Genomic DNA, 16,507 nt, shown 5'->3' with positions numbered 1-16,507 from the left:
AAATGCTACTGTGGACTTTTTTTTATATGGCCAACCACATCACCTGGATAGGAATGGGAGATCCAGTGCTTTCACTGAGGCTGAATTAATTTATTCTTGTGCTATGCTCAACCCCCAAACATGGCAGTAACATCCTACAGGGCAGAAGATGAGCTCAAGGAGTGCAACTACCCAGCAGGTTTCTTGTACGTGGATACGCCCTCCCCGATAACACCCATGCTGCCATTTCAAGCTTCAGCAATGGCACATCTGGGGACCTTAAATTAAAGGCTTACCCAGAGTAAATAAACAAGCATTTGCACTTTGGAACTATTGACTGAACTCCACCACCTGAACAATTTGTTAGCAAGAGGTTTGGGCAGTGGGAAGAAGATGGCAAATATCCCCCTCGCACTCTCCATTTGTCTTCTGGGAGCTTGTCTTGGTGCCGAAAGTACAGGTGGGTTCGTTTAAAACCTAGCAAGTCCTTCACTTTTGGCTGTGGGGGGTTACCGGCACAGGTGAAGGGACAGTTTGTCACTTGTCAGTGGGACGGCTTGTGCAGTCTCATAAGAGATGAGAGCTCAGAGGGTTTGCTGTGTTTCACAGCTCCTCTCTTTAATGCTCTGGTTCTTTTCTTGGGAAAGAAATAATAGTTTTTATGCTGATTTTACGCAGAATGTGTCACAGGGATTAATTTAAAGAATGGGATTTTTCTTAAATTTTTTGCAGCTTTTAAGCTTTCAGAGCTTGATTCAGCCATTTTAGAATGCACATACCCACACACAGAAGGAAAAAAGGGGAGAGCTTTGCTGGTGGAGTAACATCCACACCTCTTCGTGTGCCATCACTTTGTCCTGCAGTACAAACAAGTACTCACGTCCATAAAGCAGTCATTGGATTTGCCACTGTGAGAATTGTTTAAAGCCAAACCCAGCGTGAATTTAACAAAGACTGTAAGATGCAGCCAGAATTGTAGACAAGATAGAGTAGTTGATGGATGTGGGCAATCACACATAGTAATGCAGGCTATTGCTTGATTTATCTGTAGCAGCAACACTTCCAGCAGAAGCTGGTTGACATCCAGTGTGAGTACTTGTTTGGTGCAAGGCTGGCTTTTCTTCTTCCATTAAAACACTTCAAGTAACAGATTAAAAAGAAAAAGGCCTCTTTCCAAAATGTCTGCTTAGCAATGAAAAGTGAGCAGAGCCTAAGTATATTGGTACCACTACCCACCTGGGTGTACTCCTAGAAAATACTATACTCAGCTGGCAGGACAGGTCTGCCCCCACAGCCCCTTGGCCCGAAGACCCATATCTCTCTCTCAGATACTGGTTCAGGAGCTGGTAAGTCATGTGTGAATATATTCTTGGTGTGAGGATGGTTTCCAGCCAGGGTACCATGCCTGTTACCCCATGGGGCCTGCAAGGTTCAGTTCAAATCAAGTTTTGCTTGTAAAGCAGCGTGTGGGATCAGTAAGCAACTGAGAAAGCCTAGAGGGATCTGAGGGAGGTAAAGCTGCATTCATTAAAATGAGTTTTCTCCAGTAAATGGGTTAATTATGGCAGGTGCCTGGCACATCCCACCGGGAAGAGACGAAGGAGTGGGTCTAACGCAGCTGCCTCACTTCACGCAGGGCGATGGGCGGCTGCGCCCGCATCGGCTTCCCCAGGCACTAAGCACATGGGGAGCCCCGTTGGGTTACAAAACCAAGGAAAGCTGCTCCATCGCTCTCACCTGAGCCTTTTCTGCCCAGCCTGGGGACAAGCTGGAGGTTGCAGCCCATGCCACGGGGAGGAGGAGGCAGGTCTCCTCCAGCAAGGCTGTGCCCCCCCCCCACTGTCAGCCCCCCGCTCAGCCGGGGAGGCTCGCTTGGGGGTGGATGTTCATGTCGCACACGTAAACCACAACCTGCAGCTGGGAGGGGACCGGCCACCCCACGGGGGCTGCAGTGTTTGAAACAAGCCCGGCTTCTTCAGAGGTCAGTGCTTTACCCATCAACATCTACTGCCAAACAGCTAGGTTAAGGTCAGGATTTTAATGCACTCCGTTTTTAACCAAAAACACACTAGCATGAGGAAGGCAGAGGTGCAAGCTTGCTGTACAATGATTAAAAGCGTTGCAAAAACTGTTAGCTCAGTCTCTTGCACAGAAATCTTTAGGTGAAGGAGCTGGTTACACCATCAGTAGCATGGCGTAAATCAGAGCAACCTTCCTGGGGCTCATGAGACTTCAACAAAACCGATCCTCTGCGGGTTCGGAGAGGCTGGGATCTGCTCTGGATGGAGAGCAGAAGTTAGCCATGAGAAGGAATGAGCAGCTGGTACTTTCTCCTCACTCTCGGTGCCTGGCTGAGCTCCTGCTCTCCTTAATCCTCAGAGGGACCAGGCCCACAGGTGCCTGAACCCCTTCCAGCACAGAGCCCCAGATAAGGGTCCGTGGCCAGGGTGGCCACCAGCAGCTCCAAGAGCTGCTCTACCGTGCCATCTGGTGACAAAAAGGGACATGGCTGCTAGCGCTAAGGGAGGGTCGAGAGAGAAGGGAGGCTGGGGAGGCAAAGCAGGAAGATCCTCTGGGTGAATAATGTCTTTTTTAGAGCAGTGGGGTGGGAGAAGAGTGCTCAACAGAGGCGGGGGTCTCCGAGAAGCGGGTCAGGAGCAAACCCTGCTCGCCAGCTGCCACGGGAAGGCTGCTGCTGGTGACCCTGCCCATGGGACACGTGGCCCTGCTGGGAAAGCATTCATGGTAGCACCATGATGGGACCGCACGTCCTTGTGCCCTTCACCAGGCAGCCACCGCGGGAAGGCTGGTGGCTACCGCAGACATCCCACCTAGACCGGGGGTCCCTGCAGCACCAGCAGCTCTCTGCCCGGGAGCTCGGCCAGCAAGTTGAAGGTGGATGCATACCACCTCGTTGACGTCACCTGGCCCAGGGGGTGAGGAGGGCTCATGTCACCTCTCCTGCCGGCAAGAAATGGTGGTACCCAGGCTCATGGGCAAGGACGAGGAGCAGGGAGAGAAGCAAATGGCCCGTGGCTTCCAAGGGCCGCAGCTGCTTGCAGAGGCAAATGGCCTTTCACAGCCAAAACACGCAGAGACAGTTAAAGCAGGACAATTTCTGTGTCCAAACAAGACCTCGCCAAGCAGCAGCATGAAAAAGCCTATTATTTTCCCCTCTCAAATATTCCAGTCTGTGCATCTATGATAGGAGATACACCATCTGCTTTAGGGTATTTTAAGCATCAAACTTCAGCGCTCCTAATCACCCTCTCGCCATCAGTCATTTCTGTCTATTGACTATTTTGACTCTGTTCTCCAGATGTGATCCTCAGTTAGACACCAAAGAAACCTCAAGTAGATGATAACGATCCTGAAACATCCCTGGCCATAGGGCAACAGGGGGGCAAATGCACGAAAAGGGCTTGCTTTCTGGGAGAACAGAGCCCTGACAGCCCATCCCAGCTGCATCCCATGGTGGTGCCTGCTCCTCTCTAGCCCCTATTTCTTTTCAAATTGCAGTCTTCATCGAGAACAAAGAGGCGAGCTCCGTTCTGAGCAGACAAAAGCGAGCCAATTCAAACAGACTGGAAGAGGTTATTCCTGGGAACCTTGAGAGAGAATGCATAGAAGAAAAATGCAGCTTTGAAGAAGCCCGAGAAGTGTTTGAAAACACAGAGAAAACAGTGAGTATCGCTGTTGCAAAATGGCAAGACCTTGTTCCCCCCAGCCCACACCTCTACGAGCCTTTCAGGTGAGGAGGCACAGAGGGGGAAAGAAGAGTGAACAGCAAGGGGAAAACCTGCAGGGGCCAAGTGCAGCACCTATCGTGTTTTATTCTCATTTGTGATCCATCAGTTGGGCTGGGGAACTGCTTTAAAGGTTTGTTGGTCACCACTGGGATTACAGAGGTGGTTGTTTTCCTGCAAGTCTTTTGCTTTAGCTTTGGAGTCATCCCTTTACTACTTCACTCAAGCAGAGCCCAGAAATTAGAAATCAAAGGAAACTTTTTTTTTTTTTTACTTTGCAGATGGAGTTTTGGAAAACATACATTGGTAAGAGCTGCTTTCTTCATGTTCAAATGTATAATATTAATCTCTCAGTGCATAAGTAGCAGATGTTTAGTGAAACAAATGTATTCCCGCATTCAGAAAGTGTGTTAGGACAGAGCTAGTCAGAGTTACACACCCTAAATCCTGCAGCCACCCAGCCTGGGTCTGTCCCGTTTGTATACAAATTGCAAAGCAAAAAAAAAAAAAAAAAAAAAAATTAACGTTTTCTTTTTTCAAGCAGGTTTTTTCTGAACAAACTTCAAAAACCTCACAGAACCTATGGTTCACACAGACCACTGGATCTGTTGAACCCAGGTCACACTCTGGGCTTCTAGTTTCAGCTGTAGTAGTGAGTAAAGCACAACAACGATAATTAACATCCCTTCAGCAAACAGCAAATGTTCTGTTCTCAAGCAGAGATCTCCAGATAAGGCACAGCCTTGTGCAAGCACAGCATGAATCCCTAGAAATGCCATATTAAAGTGGAACCTCAACATGATCATAGCAAACAGCTGTTTGCAATTCACACCAGTGGTCCCAAACCCTTGTATCTCCACCATTTTCTTTCCACCATCTATTTTTTCCCTTTCAGCCTCCATCCCCAATGACTTCTCAGTCCCTTACCAAAAAGATTTCAATGCCCACTAAAACATCTGAAACTAATTTTAAGGACATTTCAATAAATGAACTGCTTTGTAGATTGGCGAAGCGCCCAGAACATCTCACTAAAAAGACTTAAATAATTCAGATTATTCAGTCCAGGCTATAAAATAAAAAAGTTAGATTTGCATTGTAAGACTGTCATCTGAAAAACCAACTGATGAAACCCAACACTGCATTTGTTTCCCTGCCACTGTAACCAATTAGCTCTTCAAAAACAGTAAATGCCATGTATTCCCCTGTCATCCAAAGTGCCTGCTTTAATGTTCAGCTTACAAGCTGCTGTTCCCAACGTGTGCTACCCACAGGGGCTCACACCTTGCACAGCGCCCAAGTGGTACCAAGCCCCAATTGCCCTCACCAGGCAGCAACAGCAGCTGTGATCCACACCTTATGTGCAAACCCCGACACCATGCCTTAGACAAGACAAAACCATTTTGTCCCTGTTTGCTATCTGCCTTTTGCGTTCCAGTTCATTCCTGAAAGCACCATTAACAGCCATGCTTACTGGCAGGACACAAATGCATCAAGACATTCCCCTTCTTCTTCTCTTTGCATTACCATTTCAAAGCACGCTTCCCTGTAATTTAACGTCACTGACTTACTCTTCCACAGGGTTAGATCACTAATTTTGCAATACTGGGTATTTATATTAAAGCCTCAGCTTCTCAGCTGTAGGCAACTGTGAAAATAAAAGCCCTGACATGTAAAGAAAAATCTAGACCAGTTAATAGTAGCACAAGACTTAGAAAGAAAGAGCAATGACCAAAGCTCTCAATCCTAATACACAGAGAGGTCTCCAAACCCAAATGAACTGGCCCAAACCTTCAGAGAATAAAGACAGTAGTGTTAAAATAATTCAGATTGGGAAATCCTAACCACTCTTGAGGAAGCAAACCTTCTAACTCTGCCTAATTTAGCCAAGACATGAGGTCCTGTTGAGATGTTGCATGAGTGAGACTGAAAGAGGAGTTCTGCTGAAACGAGCAGAATTAACCCACACGGGACAGGGTACATAATTAGGACTCTGGGTAAAGCACTGCTGCTGATGTTACCCCAGCGCTGACGTTGTCTGTTGTGCCCTTGGGTGCCAGGATCTGACTTCTTTTCCATGACAGAGAAGGAAGGTATGCAGTCTCTTGCTCGTCTTTAACAAGAGGCTTGCACAGAGCAAGGCTCCAGCGCTTGGTCGGCACCAGCCGTGGCGGATGCTCATGTTTGTTAATTCTCCTGTCTTCTCTCCAAGATGGAGATCAGTGCGACCCCAATCCATGCAAAAATGGAGCTGTTTGCAAGGATGCAGTAAGTTCCTATGTGTGCTGGTGCCCAGCTGGGTACGAAGGCAGAAACTGTGAGATAGGTACGTACCAGGGACTCGTCCTGTGGCTGTTCTGCCCTACTTGAAATCCCACCGTGTCAAAATGGGCATAGAGTTTTATCCTACTAGAGTGCTGTTTCAGACACATTTTGCCTTGCTGTAAGGCACCGCATGAATGTGCAAATCCAGCCTGCTGGCAACGGGATTACAGGGGGACATGCCTGGGGATACAGGAGCAGATGTCTCTGTCCTCTCCTGCCCTTGGTGGAGCCCCAGCTCCACCTCCGCCGAGCACCGAGATGCCTGCTCTTACGCGGGGTTCGACAGAGACTCACGCTCAAGGTCTTTTGTTCAGCACGCTGCAGCTGCCAGCGCAAATGTTGACACAGAGACCTTCCTTTATCTCCCCAGCACAAGCCTTTCCGGGGCTGCTCGTCAATCAGGGACGACGTGCCCACCTGCTGAAAGCAACGGTTTTCCACCGACCCCGACGGGGCCCCCATCCTCTCACTCCTCCTTTCCATTTCTCACGCCAGGCTGGGCAGCAGGTGCTGAGCAGGGCCGGATTATTGCAACCTCCTCTCAATGGCACTCTGCTAAATTCATAATTATAATTATCACCAGCAACCTTGATTCTGAAGGCAAACAAAAGGCAAATATTTTCCTGATGGGTTGAGGAGTTTATGAAAACCAAACAGCTGATAATTTAAGCAAAAGGGATATTCAGCTCTTATATTTATAATATAATCAGGGGCTGTGCGACTCGCATAATGTGCTAGACTCACTGCACTAATAAAAGATTCTCTTTCTAGTTGTGCTTCTGCTCTGGCAAGAGAGGAGTGTACGTTAAAAAGAGCATTTCAAAGCTGCATCAAATTTAAATAGTCTCATTGCAGATTTCTCGTGGAAGTGAGACAGGAACAAAAATAGAGCTAGAAGTGAGGCGTGAAAAGGAGCTCTGTAAAAATAGTAAATGATGGCATTAAAATGGCTACAGGAAGGGAGGTGTCCTTGAGGAAGTAGGAGTGGAGTTAATCTGCTGTGAAGTTATTTGAAAACTCACTGAGAATTAAAAGGGCGTCTGCGTATTAGTGGTTTCCCACCTCCAAGAGATGGTGTTCCCACCGCAGAGGAGTGCAAGGTCGGGTGGGAGAAGACACGCGCAAGTCACGGGAATCTCGCCGTGCCTCAGTCTGGGACCCGTTTCATCAAACGTCCTGCTGAAATGGGTCTTCCACGTCAGGCTGCAATGATTTTTTGGTATGTCAGGAAGAACATATGGCTTTGAATTGAGGTTTTAAATTGGGAGCCCAGCGATAATCCCAGCACAAAGCCCTTCTTGGGTTCAGGGTTTGCTCCCATTTGACACATGGCGTTCTCCGCTAGCATCCGCACTGGGGCTGGATTGCCGTAAGCGTGGGGGGAAGGAGAGCAGTATGACAGCGGGGAAATCACGTGGCTCGTAACCAAATATTTGCAGGAGCCCTTTACAGTCAGGCTGCCAAATTTCAGACAGCACGCAGTTGTTGGATGCAGGAGGCTGCACCAGGGCTCAGTGGGACCTCTCATAGGGCCGTGCCTCAACCTGCCTTCTTGAAGAGGTGCCCAGCGCTCCTGCATTATGAGCAGAGACGTGATTTGGGAGGAGGACACTCTCCCTGTAAACAAGCATCCAGTTTCCATAGTCTGGAACAACCAGTTCCAGTGGGTTATAGGCTGAGTCCAAAGGCCCAAGTCCCAACAAATCTCTGACCAGTTCTATTTCAAAAGAGCTTTCACAGTTTCATTTTGTTTTCTTTCAGACTTCACTTGTGCTATTAAAAATGGAGGCTGCAAGCACTTCTGCAGGCATGACCCACCGCAGAAAGTTGTGTGTTCCTGTGCTGCTGGCTATAGACTTCATGAAGATGGAAAGTCCTGTGAACCTACAGGTTAGCTTTGAAAGTGTTTTTAAGAGATTTGGGTGGAAGTTTCCAAGGTCTTGTCCTGGATTTAGATACATGGATCTCATAGAAATGCAATATCCTGTTGGAAACCAGCCTTGTTTTCCTGCTTAACAAATGTAAAAAGCCTGACCCTGCACTTTCCCAATGGCAGATGTGGGGTCAGGCTTGAAGGATGCAATTTAAACACCGTTTTTTAGCCTAGGTGGGTGGAGAACAAGGGTAGTTGTCCGTGAATTTGTTCACCAGGCAAATGCTCATTTCAGATGGCTGCTCACACAGGCGCCTCTCCCACTTGCAGCCATCTTATATTTCTAGATATGAATCAGTAGTTTTCTGGAGGCAGAAACGTGGTGTTCAGGTACACCAGCATACACACTGGTGTCCAGCCAGAGCTCACTCTCATGTTCTTCCAATAGGAGCTACTATTTAGTTACTGATCCTACATCAAGGATGCTCTGGGCTTTTCCAGAACAAAAGACAACCTTTCTTACTGTAAATCCTCCTGAGAGTCCATTTCATGGCTGGCCATCAGGCAGTGTCGTTTCCCGAGTTGGGTGGAAACAAGTGAAGCTTTGTGGAGGTGCTGTCCTCCCAACAGTGTGTATCTGCACACAAAGACCCTCAACGGGAACTAGACTCCATGGTTTAGCTGTGGTATTGAGTGGAGGGGAAATGCATTGCTTGAGGATGCAACTTCATAAAGGGCTAAAGAATAGCTGGTTCTTGTTATATTCCCCAACTTTACCCCACTCCTAGGCTGTTATAGTATCTCAAACTACCCTGACACGTGCAATCCCAACCCACCGCAACACAGCAAGTTAATTGGGCATGAACATCTCAGAAGCACATCTGGCAGAGGAAAGAGGAGATTGAGCAGAGAAATATTTTGTCATCTAAGGTCAATTTAACATTTGATGCTGTTGTATTTCTATCACCCGAGAGTAAGAGATTTGCACACCTAACCCAGCATGCGGGCACCCGCACAGGTGAGTTAGTTTCTGAAGGTCTGATAGGTACAGCCAGGAGCAATCAGGGCTCCTGCAAGTGCTGACTTTCAGCAATCAGTGTAGGAAGTATCCTAGTCTAGGAGTCCTTCTGTTAATGGAGATCATTAAGAAGTCAGGCCTGTGTTGCCCAACATGCTGTGTCACTTTCACTGGACCAGAAAGTTTTACTGTTAGCAATAAGATCATCTTTCAGGTTGGGTAATTGCCCTTCCTGCAAAAGCTTAACTTTTGTTGGCTCTAAAACCTTCAATTCCTAGCCTAACCTCACGGGTAGCACTTTCCATCACTCAACACTTATTTAAGCCCTATTCCTAAAGCAGACTGTTTAAAAAAAGCATATGAAATCTCAGTAGGCCACACTTACATCTGATTTTACACTAAGTTTGTTTGCACAGGGCTGTCGAAAGCTTTTCAGATGAAAGACAATGCCTGATGCTATTTACTATTTTGACTGCCACTATCAGCAGGAATTCGGCACACACTGCGTAGGAGAGAAATGGGAAGAGCTCATCTGAAATGAGCCTACAGATGAGATCTTCATTAACAGAGAAAATCTACAACTCTAAAAAGAGTTTATTAATGTTTTCCTCACCTTGGTGCCAAGCAGGATTATCTGTACAATTGGCAGATATTATTTCCTGCCCCCTCCCAGCTGGACTTCTATTGTACTGGAGTTACTTGCTGCAGAAATGTCAGCCAAGTGCCCGGCTGCCTACCGCAGCAAGCCTCCCAGGTATGCATCTCAGCATCCCACAAAATAAAGGCACAGCTGCACCATCCCATCAGACACACGCTCCCTCTCGCAAGCTTTTTTCTTTTTAAAAGCTGTTCAGTTGTCATTTCTAAAGCCCAGAAACAATTTATGCTTTTGCTACTTCTACATATTACCGGCACTGTGGCTCAAAGGCACGGGCATCTGTTTGTACGGAGAACGCACAGTCAGCCCACAGCCCTGCGTCTCCCATGTTGGTCCCAAAACAGGGTGCTGGGATGAGGCAGCATCTGCCTCCTCGCCTGCTCCTTCGATCGCTGTAACCCTCAGCGTGATGCGCAGCCAGTCATAACCGCGACTGTTTCTCTCCCAGTGCCGTATCCCTGTGGGAGGATCACGGCTCCCGAAGCGAAGAGCAAGCTCACCCGAGCCATAAACACCTTTGAGCACTGGAACATCACCGCCGATGACCACGACGATGCTCATGACGAGGTGCTCGACAACGTCACGGAAACCAGCACTGCCACCACCACAAAAATCACACCGATAATTAAGACGGGCACCCGGGTTGTCGGTGGATCAGACAGCATGAGAGGCGAGGTGCCTTGGCAGGTACTGGCTCTTTCTGCAGCTCTCCTGTAACCCCAGCAATCGCTCTGTCTATTCATTTCCTTCTGAATGCAGGATTGTCTTACTTCTACATATCCAAAGCCCGCCTCTCAGGTTACTTTAGCAATAGATCTCAAGTCTAACAGGAGCACAGCTTCCTTCTATATACAGTTTTATGCCACAGCAACAAAACTTGCCTGCCTGGGGGTCTACCCTGGCTAGAAGGCAGTCACAGCAGCTTAATCTGACAGGGCACAAAGGAGCCGGTTTTGAGCTATAGCAACAGATTTCCCAGTAGTCCATGAATTTACCAAGATTAAGCCGAAGGCTGAGGGAGGGGAGCTTTGCAAGGCGCAACTTCGCAAGGAACAATGCAGCTCATTTTTTGACTGCATCAGTTTCAACAGATCCATAACAATTTATACCAACAAAGGATCTGTCCTTGTACGACATCTACCAAATCCAGCTGCTCACTCTTTATCCAACTTGCGACATCCTACTCATCTCTACCTCACCAAAAATGACATCACAGGTGAGGGGGGGCTGCAAAGAAGCCTCCTCCAACCCACTGCTCTGCAAGTACTTTTAAATTGTTGTCAAAAGGAAAAGTTATCTCCTGGCTTGCATCTTTTTCAAAGTCATCTACTGCCCTTAAATTCTACTCTGGCTTCAGTGAGCGCAGAAATCTCAGTGGCTGAGAGTGCAAAATAATAAATTCAGATGAGGTTTTAGGAATGGCAAACCTCTTTCTGTTGCAAGCTCTGGCACAGATCGACACTGGTGACGTCAGTGAAAAGTTGCCCACACAGGGACGTAAATGCCTATTCACACACATCAGCCGATCCCTCTACGTCTGCTGAGGGAGCGAAGCAGTGAGCAGGGGCTGTGCAGACGGGTCAGGAGCAGGCATCTGCCCTCCATTTCAGAGCTAAAAAAGCCAGTAACGTGTTGGGGACGTACATGGCCACCAGAAGCAGCAGGAGGTTTGTTGGGAGGTCATGTTTTGTGTCTGAAAGGAAGAGGCCGTCCCGCTGCCCTGGCCACGCAGAGCTTTCTGGCTCAGCCTTTCGTGGGACAAGCCTTACGTGGTGCTGGCACCCACCACGCATTCACAGAGAGCCAAGAGAAGAACCAGAAAGTCAAATATGAGAAATCATTATCCATAAGAAACAAAATTCACATGCTACAAGCCCACTAAGTCTGGCTAGCTGCCTGTGCTCACGGAGACCTTTACCTGACCAGGCACCCTCCAAAAAAAAAATCTTGGTTGCCCTTTTGCCAGCTGGCAAATGAAGATGCTCAGCCAGCTGGGGATTCAGGCAGCAACCAGGAGGGGTGCTGGGGCTTGGGGCTGGTTGTGGGGCTCAGATCCCAGTGAAGGGCCTTATAAACCACGTCACCATCTATGTCTCTGGCTGTTCCACAGGCAGTCTCGCACCCACAGGCACGCGTGGGGGTCAGGCCCCACGGCAGCAGCCTGCCCTGCGGCCGGACGCCACGGGGGTGGGCACGGCCCGCGGCGCCTGGGGCAGACCCCACGCCGGACACCAGGGATGGGGACGGCTGCGGGCCTGGAGGCACGCCGGTTCATCACCGTGGGCAAGCTTCATCCTCTTCGTTATGGATATTGAGCTCCTTAAAATGCAGCCGGCTCTGCCTAACGAGGCATCGAATGAGGAATTACGTGGAAAGTACGAGGCAGATAGATAGTGACGAGCTACGTCACGTGAAAGGAACGAAAAGGGTGAATTGTAAAGCAATCCTTCTTTTAAACACAGTCCATTGAGTCAGCTGATTAATTTAGTTAGAAGTTTTAGCATAAGGGATGTCCTGGCTTGTGCCCCATAAGTGCTGAGGCAGTTAGATGTCCAAATGAAATGGGTAGTTGAGATTTTTTCCCTAGTCAACTAGTTAAGATCTAGTCACTGGCACTTTTAGGAGGTGCAGAAGTGCTTGTATTTTGGATGCTCCAAGTTTTATGCTGAGGTTTACGCTCGGGGCTGTCTGCCCTCCCAGCCTGGCAGCAAAGGGAGGACGAGTGCAACGGGGCACTGACACGTGCGCGGAGTGGTGCTGGCTACCCGCTGTGACAACGGCGGACGGAGGGGCAGGGAATTCCCGAGGAGCAGCATCTCTGGCAGCACCGGGTCTGTACGACCTAAACGCAGGCCATCCTATAGCCAAACAAAACCCGTGCGTCCCACTCTTCTCCCTCACCGATTTACACAAACCCACGAGCGTGATTTCCTTCCGCTCCCACAGGTTCATCTGGTGAACAGCCACGGCGTGGGCTTCTGCGGCGCGTCCATCATCAACGAGAAATGGGTAGTGACGGCAGCGCACTGCCTGCAGCCAGGCGACAACGTCACTGCCGTGGCAGGTGAGCACCTCGGGCAGCATCGGGCCAGCGCGGGCGAGGGACGCGGGACGGGGTTTGCACTGGCCGGGCACAAGGCATCGCGCAGAACCCCGGGACCCACGCCACCGTGACGGGCGGCAACGCAGCGCAAGTTGCTTTAGGGCGTCGAGGCCCCGGTTGCAGATTGCGGCATTTCGGCAGCCTGGTCTCTGCAGGTACCACCACCTCCGGTGGGAGCAGCGAGCTGGGTCTGGCCTTGGTCCCAAAGCCATGGAGCTGTTGGACCCCGTTGCAAGCACAGCTCAACCCGACCACAGGCAATCATCTCATCCGAGCCAGAGAGAACCCCAGGCTGCTTAAAAACCCAGTGGGCTTCACTTAAGATGCTGCTTCACGAGCTGATGTGATGGATTTTTATCTCTACTAGCCACGTAGGACCTCACTAGGGATTTCTGCTCTTCTTGGGGGTCGCACTAAGTTTTCACACAACTCTCAGAGAATGGATTCACGTAGCTGGTGCAAGAGGGGCACCAGCAACCTAACTAACTCCTTGCAAGGAGAAGATAACTACTTTTTTCTCCTAACTTCTTTAGAAATAAATAGAATTTATGGATTGAAGTAGAGAAACCAGGCTGGCGTGTGGGGAAGTGTGCTTTTACAGCAGGGTCTCTGGGGAGTTAAGCAGGGGTGGTGTGGCCAGGCTGCACAGCAAGTGATACTGCTATGTTATAAAACAAACGTATCTCTGCTTGAAAAATGGTGTTTCCCCCAACTCTTGGTACCCAGCTCTTCCAGACACCCTGCTAGGCAGCCTGCTGATAACTCAGCACGGGGCCTTGGCAAGCACCGTGGTGCCACGTTTCACAGCTGTGGCAGAATCAGCTTCCCCAAATTATTTGTTTCTCCCCTGTGTGAATATGTAGTATATGAGGGTTACACTGATCGGTACAGGAGGGGAACACTAATATAGTTAGCAATTGCTACGAGCAGCACCGAGAGGAGACATGGAAGAATCATGCTTTCTGTTTTATCACTATGAAATGCATTAGTGACAAAAATGACATTCTACCTGAGCCTTGAAGCACTGAGCTTATATCTACAGAAACAAGCTCATTAAGAGGGCTCCAGCTGCACCTTCATCTTCCATGTTAACATGGCAGAGCTCCTGAATGTGCCTGGCCAGACCCTGGAGACCGAGTGCTATGGGGCTGGGCACCACCTGCCCGGTGCCGGCAGGATGAGGCTCGCAGTTTGCACACAGCATTTTTTGCCATCTACTTTCAGGCAGTTTTGCTGGAAAGCCCAGCACAAAGCCCAGCCTTACACCCGCTAACGTGAGAAAGTACAAAATGCCCAGTGCAAAACCAGCCTCCCCCTAGAAAAGCACGTTTCCGCCTGGACAGAGGTTTTGCATTTGCTACATCTGCATGCAAACTGCCTCTCCTTTCAGGCTCTCTCCTGCATGTCACGCACCCCATTCGTTTAGGATACGTTATCAGCCAAGACCCCTCACACTACCTTCACACAGCTCTGCGGCACCGCTGGGTTTCCGGGGCAGGATTTTGGACAAGCAGCAAGTCAAGAAAGCAAAATACGATTTTGCAGGGCTTCAGGGACTATTGAATTTGTGCCTGCACCGTGTACACTGCATGGGCAACATCTGATTCCTTCACGCCCATTCACGCTAGATGTTCAGCTTTGTACATAACATCCTGGGAGGCCCAAAAATCAATAGCAGGGGGTGGAAGAAGCATTCCCCTCCCCTGTCCTTCTTTGCCTCTCCACTTTCATCCCTGAAGCATATTTTCAGGTCCCCAGCAATAGTAAGCAGCCATAGCATAAGAAAAACCTCCTGAAAGTCTCCCCCACATCTATCTTGCATTTACACTGTAGAAACAGAGCCTGTGAGGAAGCTGACATTCACACTCTGCTGCAAAAAAACCCTCACAGAGCACATCAGCAGCACCAGCCACCAAACCCACCTTCATCAGGCACCAGCATTAACGTGAACACAGAAAACCGCCTCACCTCTCTCTCTGGACTCCGTGCCGCTCCTCGCAGGCGGACGCAGCAGACACAGGACACTGCCAGGGCCAGGAGTGCTGCAGATATTGTTTAGAGGAGATCGTATATTCTGGAGATTACAGCAAAGCATGTAGAAATACTGCAGCAGGGGTTAAACGCACCCTGCACCTCTTGGGCTGTGCGAAAGCAAGCGGGAAAAGTCATCCTGCTCAGGAGCCTTCAGCATAGCCAGTTCACAGGCAGGAGAGGGGATTCGGCGACAGGCAGACCCAGATGCTGCCCATTTGCCGACCCAAGACCACAGAACATTTTTCCCTTCCCTCTACCTGTTACACAAGCCGGGAGGGGAGGTAATAGGCTGCCAGCAACTCAATCACAGGAGCCTGAAGCTGCCGGCAGCACCCTGCAATCGCAAGCAGCTGAGCCTCGTGCGGGCAGCAGGGACCCGGGGGCACCTGTGAGCATCGGGGGGGTGGCATTTCGTAGCCCCCCTGCACCTCGTTCTGCCCTGTGGCTGCGCGGTTTTAGAAAAGGGAAGGTCAGGTTTCTTTTCACTAAGAAATGATTTATTTTAAACGAAGATTTCTTCATTCTAGGGGCTTTCCCCTCTTTGATGTTAGGGCAACATCCCCCTTACGTATCTGTGGGGGTGCTAAATCCCAAGAACAGCCACATTGCTACTAATTTTGGCAAAAGCATCTGGACCTTTGGCACTTGATCGGCCGGTCTGTGCCCGGCGTCATATCTGGGGGTCCAGGTCCTGCCGGCTGCAGGGACCGAGGAGGTGCTGCCGTGGGGAAACCTCCAAGGCCCTTTGAGAAGGAGCAAGCAGACTCGCCAGCACCAGGCTCGGAGCAGCCTGAGGGCTGGGGTGTGCAGCGCTCATCCCTTTGCAACCGCCCGGCTGGGCTGGTATCGCATCGGGATGGAACCGGCAGGGCACGGTCGCTGGTCCGGCCACGGAGCCCCAGCCACGCTCGTCTCTGCAGGTGAATACAACACCAACGAGGAAGACAACACAGAGCAGCGGCGTAAAGTGGTGAAAATCCTTCCGCACCCCACGTACAACGCCACGATCAACAAGCACCACAACGACATCGCCCTCCTGGAGCTGGACCGGCCGCTCAGCTTCAACAGCTACGTCACTCCCATCTGCATCGGCAGCCGGGAGTTCACCAACGCCCTGCTGAAGCACGGGACGGGGACGGTGAGCGGCTGGGGCAGCACGCTTTTCCGCGGCCGGCCGGCCACCATCCTCCAGATCCTCAAGGTGCCCTTCGTTGACCGGCCGACCTGCCTGAAGAGCACCTCCACCACCATCCTGCAGAACATGTTCTGCGCGGGCTTCCCGGCCGGGGGCAGCGATACCTGCGGGGGGGACAGCGGGGGTCCCTACACCACCGAGATTGAGGGCACCTGGTTTCTCACGGGGATCACCAGCTGGGGTGAGGAATGTGCCAAGCCAGGTAAATACGGCATCTACACCAGGGTCTCCAAGTACCTGAAGTGGATAAAGGAAATCACGAGGCTTACCTAACCCACGGGAGGTTACGCCGTGCTGGGGGATGGACTGGTTGGTTGAGGGGAGACCGTAGCAATCTACGTGGTTTTCAGAAATCATTGCATTTTAATAAACATTTGTAAACGAACTAATTTCTGCTCTTGGAAGGGCAAAAGTTGAGAGAACGCAGTGGAAATGTAGTAATAAGGAAATAAAAAGCCCTTTTAATTACCCGTGACTGCATTCCTGAACACACCGGCACCGCTGAGATGGTGTTAAGTCCCCAAATCCCAAATGCAGAGGGCTGGTGTGGATGAGCTGGGGCACGGCTCACACGTGCCC

The 16,507-nt window shown here is 50.0% G+C and overlaps 1 protein-coding gene across 1 annotated transcript; it reads left to right on the top strand.

Annotated features, from left to right (window-relative positions):
• The first annotated feature begins 316 nt into the window (after window positions 1-316).
• F9 (coagulation factor IX) lies at window positions 317-16,396 on the top strand. Its single transcript, XM_029997006.2, has 8 exons — window positions 317-439; window positions 3,499-3,662; window positions 4,007-4,031; window positions 5,935-6,048; window positions 7,809-7,937; window positions 10,045-10,283; window positions 12,543-12,660; window positions 15,654-16,396. The coding sequence occupies exons 1-8, from the start codon at window positions 373-375 to the stop codon at window positions 16,199-16,201; spliced, it is 1,404 nt and encodes a 467-aa protein (XP_029852866.1). The 5' UTR covers window positions 317-372; the 3' UTR covers window positions 16,202-16,396.
• The last annotated feature ends 111 nt before the right edge of the window (window positions 16,397-16,507 follow it).

Source organism: Aquila chrysaetos, chromosome 21 (assembly GCF_900496995.4).
Source record: "Aquila chrysaetos chrysaetos chromosome 21, bAquChr1.4, whole genome shotgun sequence".
Classification (NCBI taxonomy): domain Eukaryota; kingdom Metazoa; phylum Chordata; class Aves; order Accipitriformes; family Accipitridae; genus Aquila; species Aquila chrysaetos.
Note: the sequence above shows the minus strand (reverse complement) of the source record. Positions and strands in the feature narration are given on the sequence as shown.

Coding starts and splice junctions, on each gene's coding strand:
- F9 (XM_029997006.2), top strand. CDS start 373: ATGGCAAATATCCCCCTCGCACTCTCCATTTGTCTTCTGGGAGCTTGT. Junction 7,938..10,044: donor AAAGTCCTGTGAACCTACAG/GTTAGCTTTGAA, acceptor TTTCTCTCCCAG/TGCCGTATCCCTGTGGGAGG. Junction 10,284..12,542: donor GAGGCGAGGTGCCTTGGCAG/GTACTGGCTCTT, acceptor CCGCTCCCACAG/GTTCATCTGGTGAACAGCCA.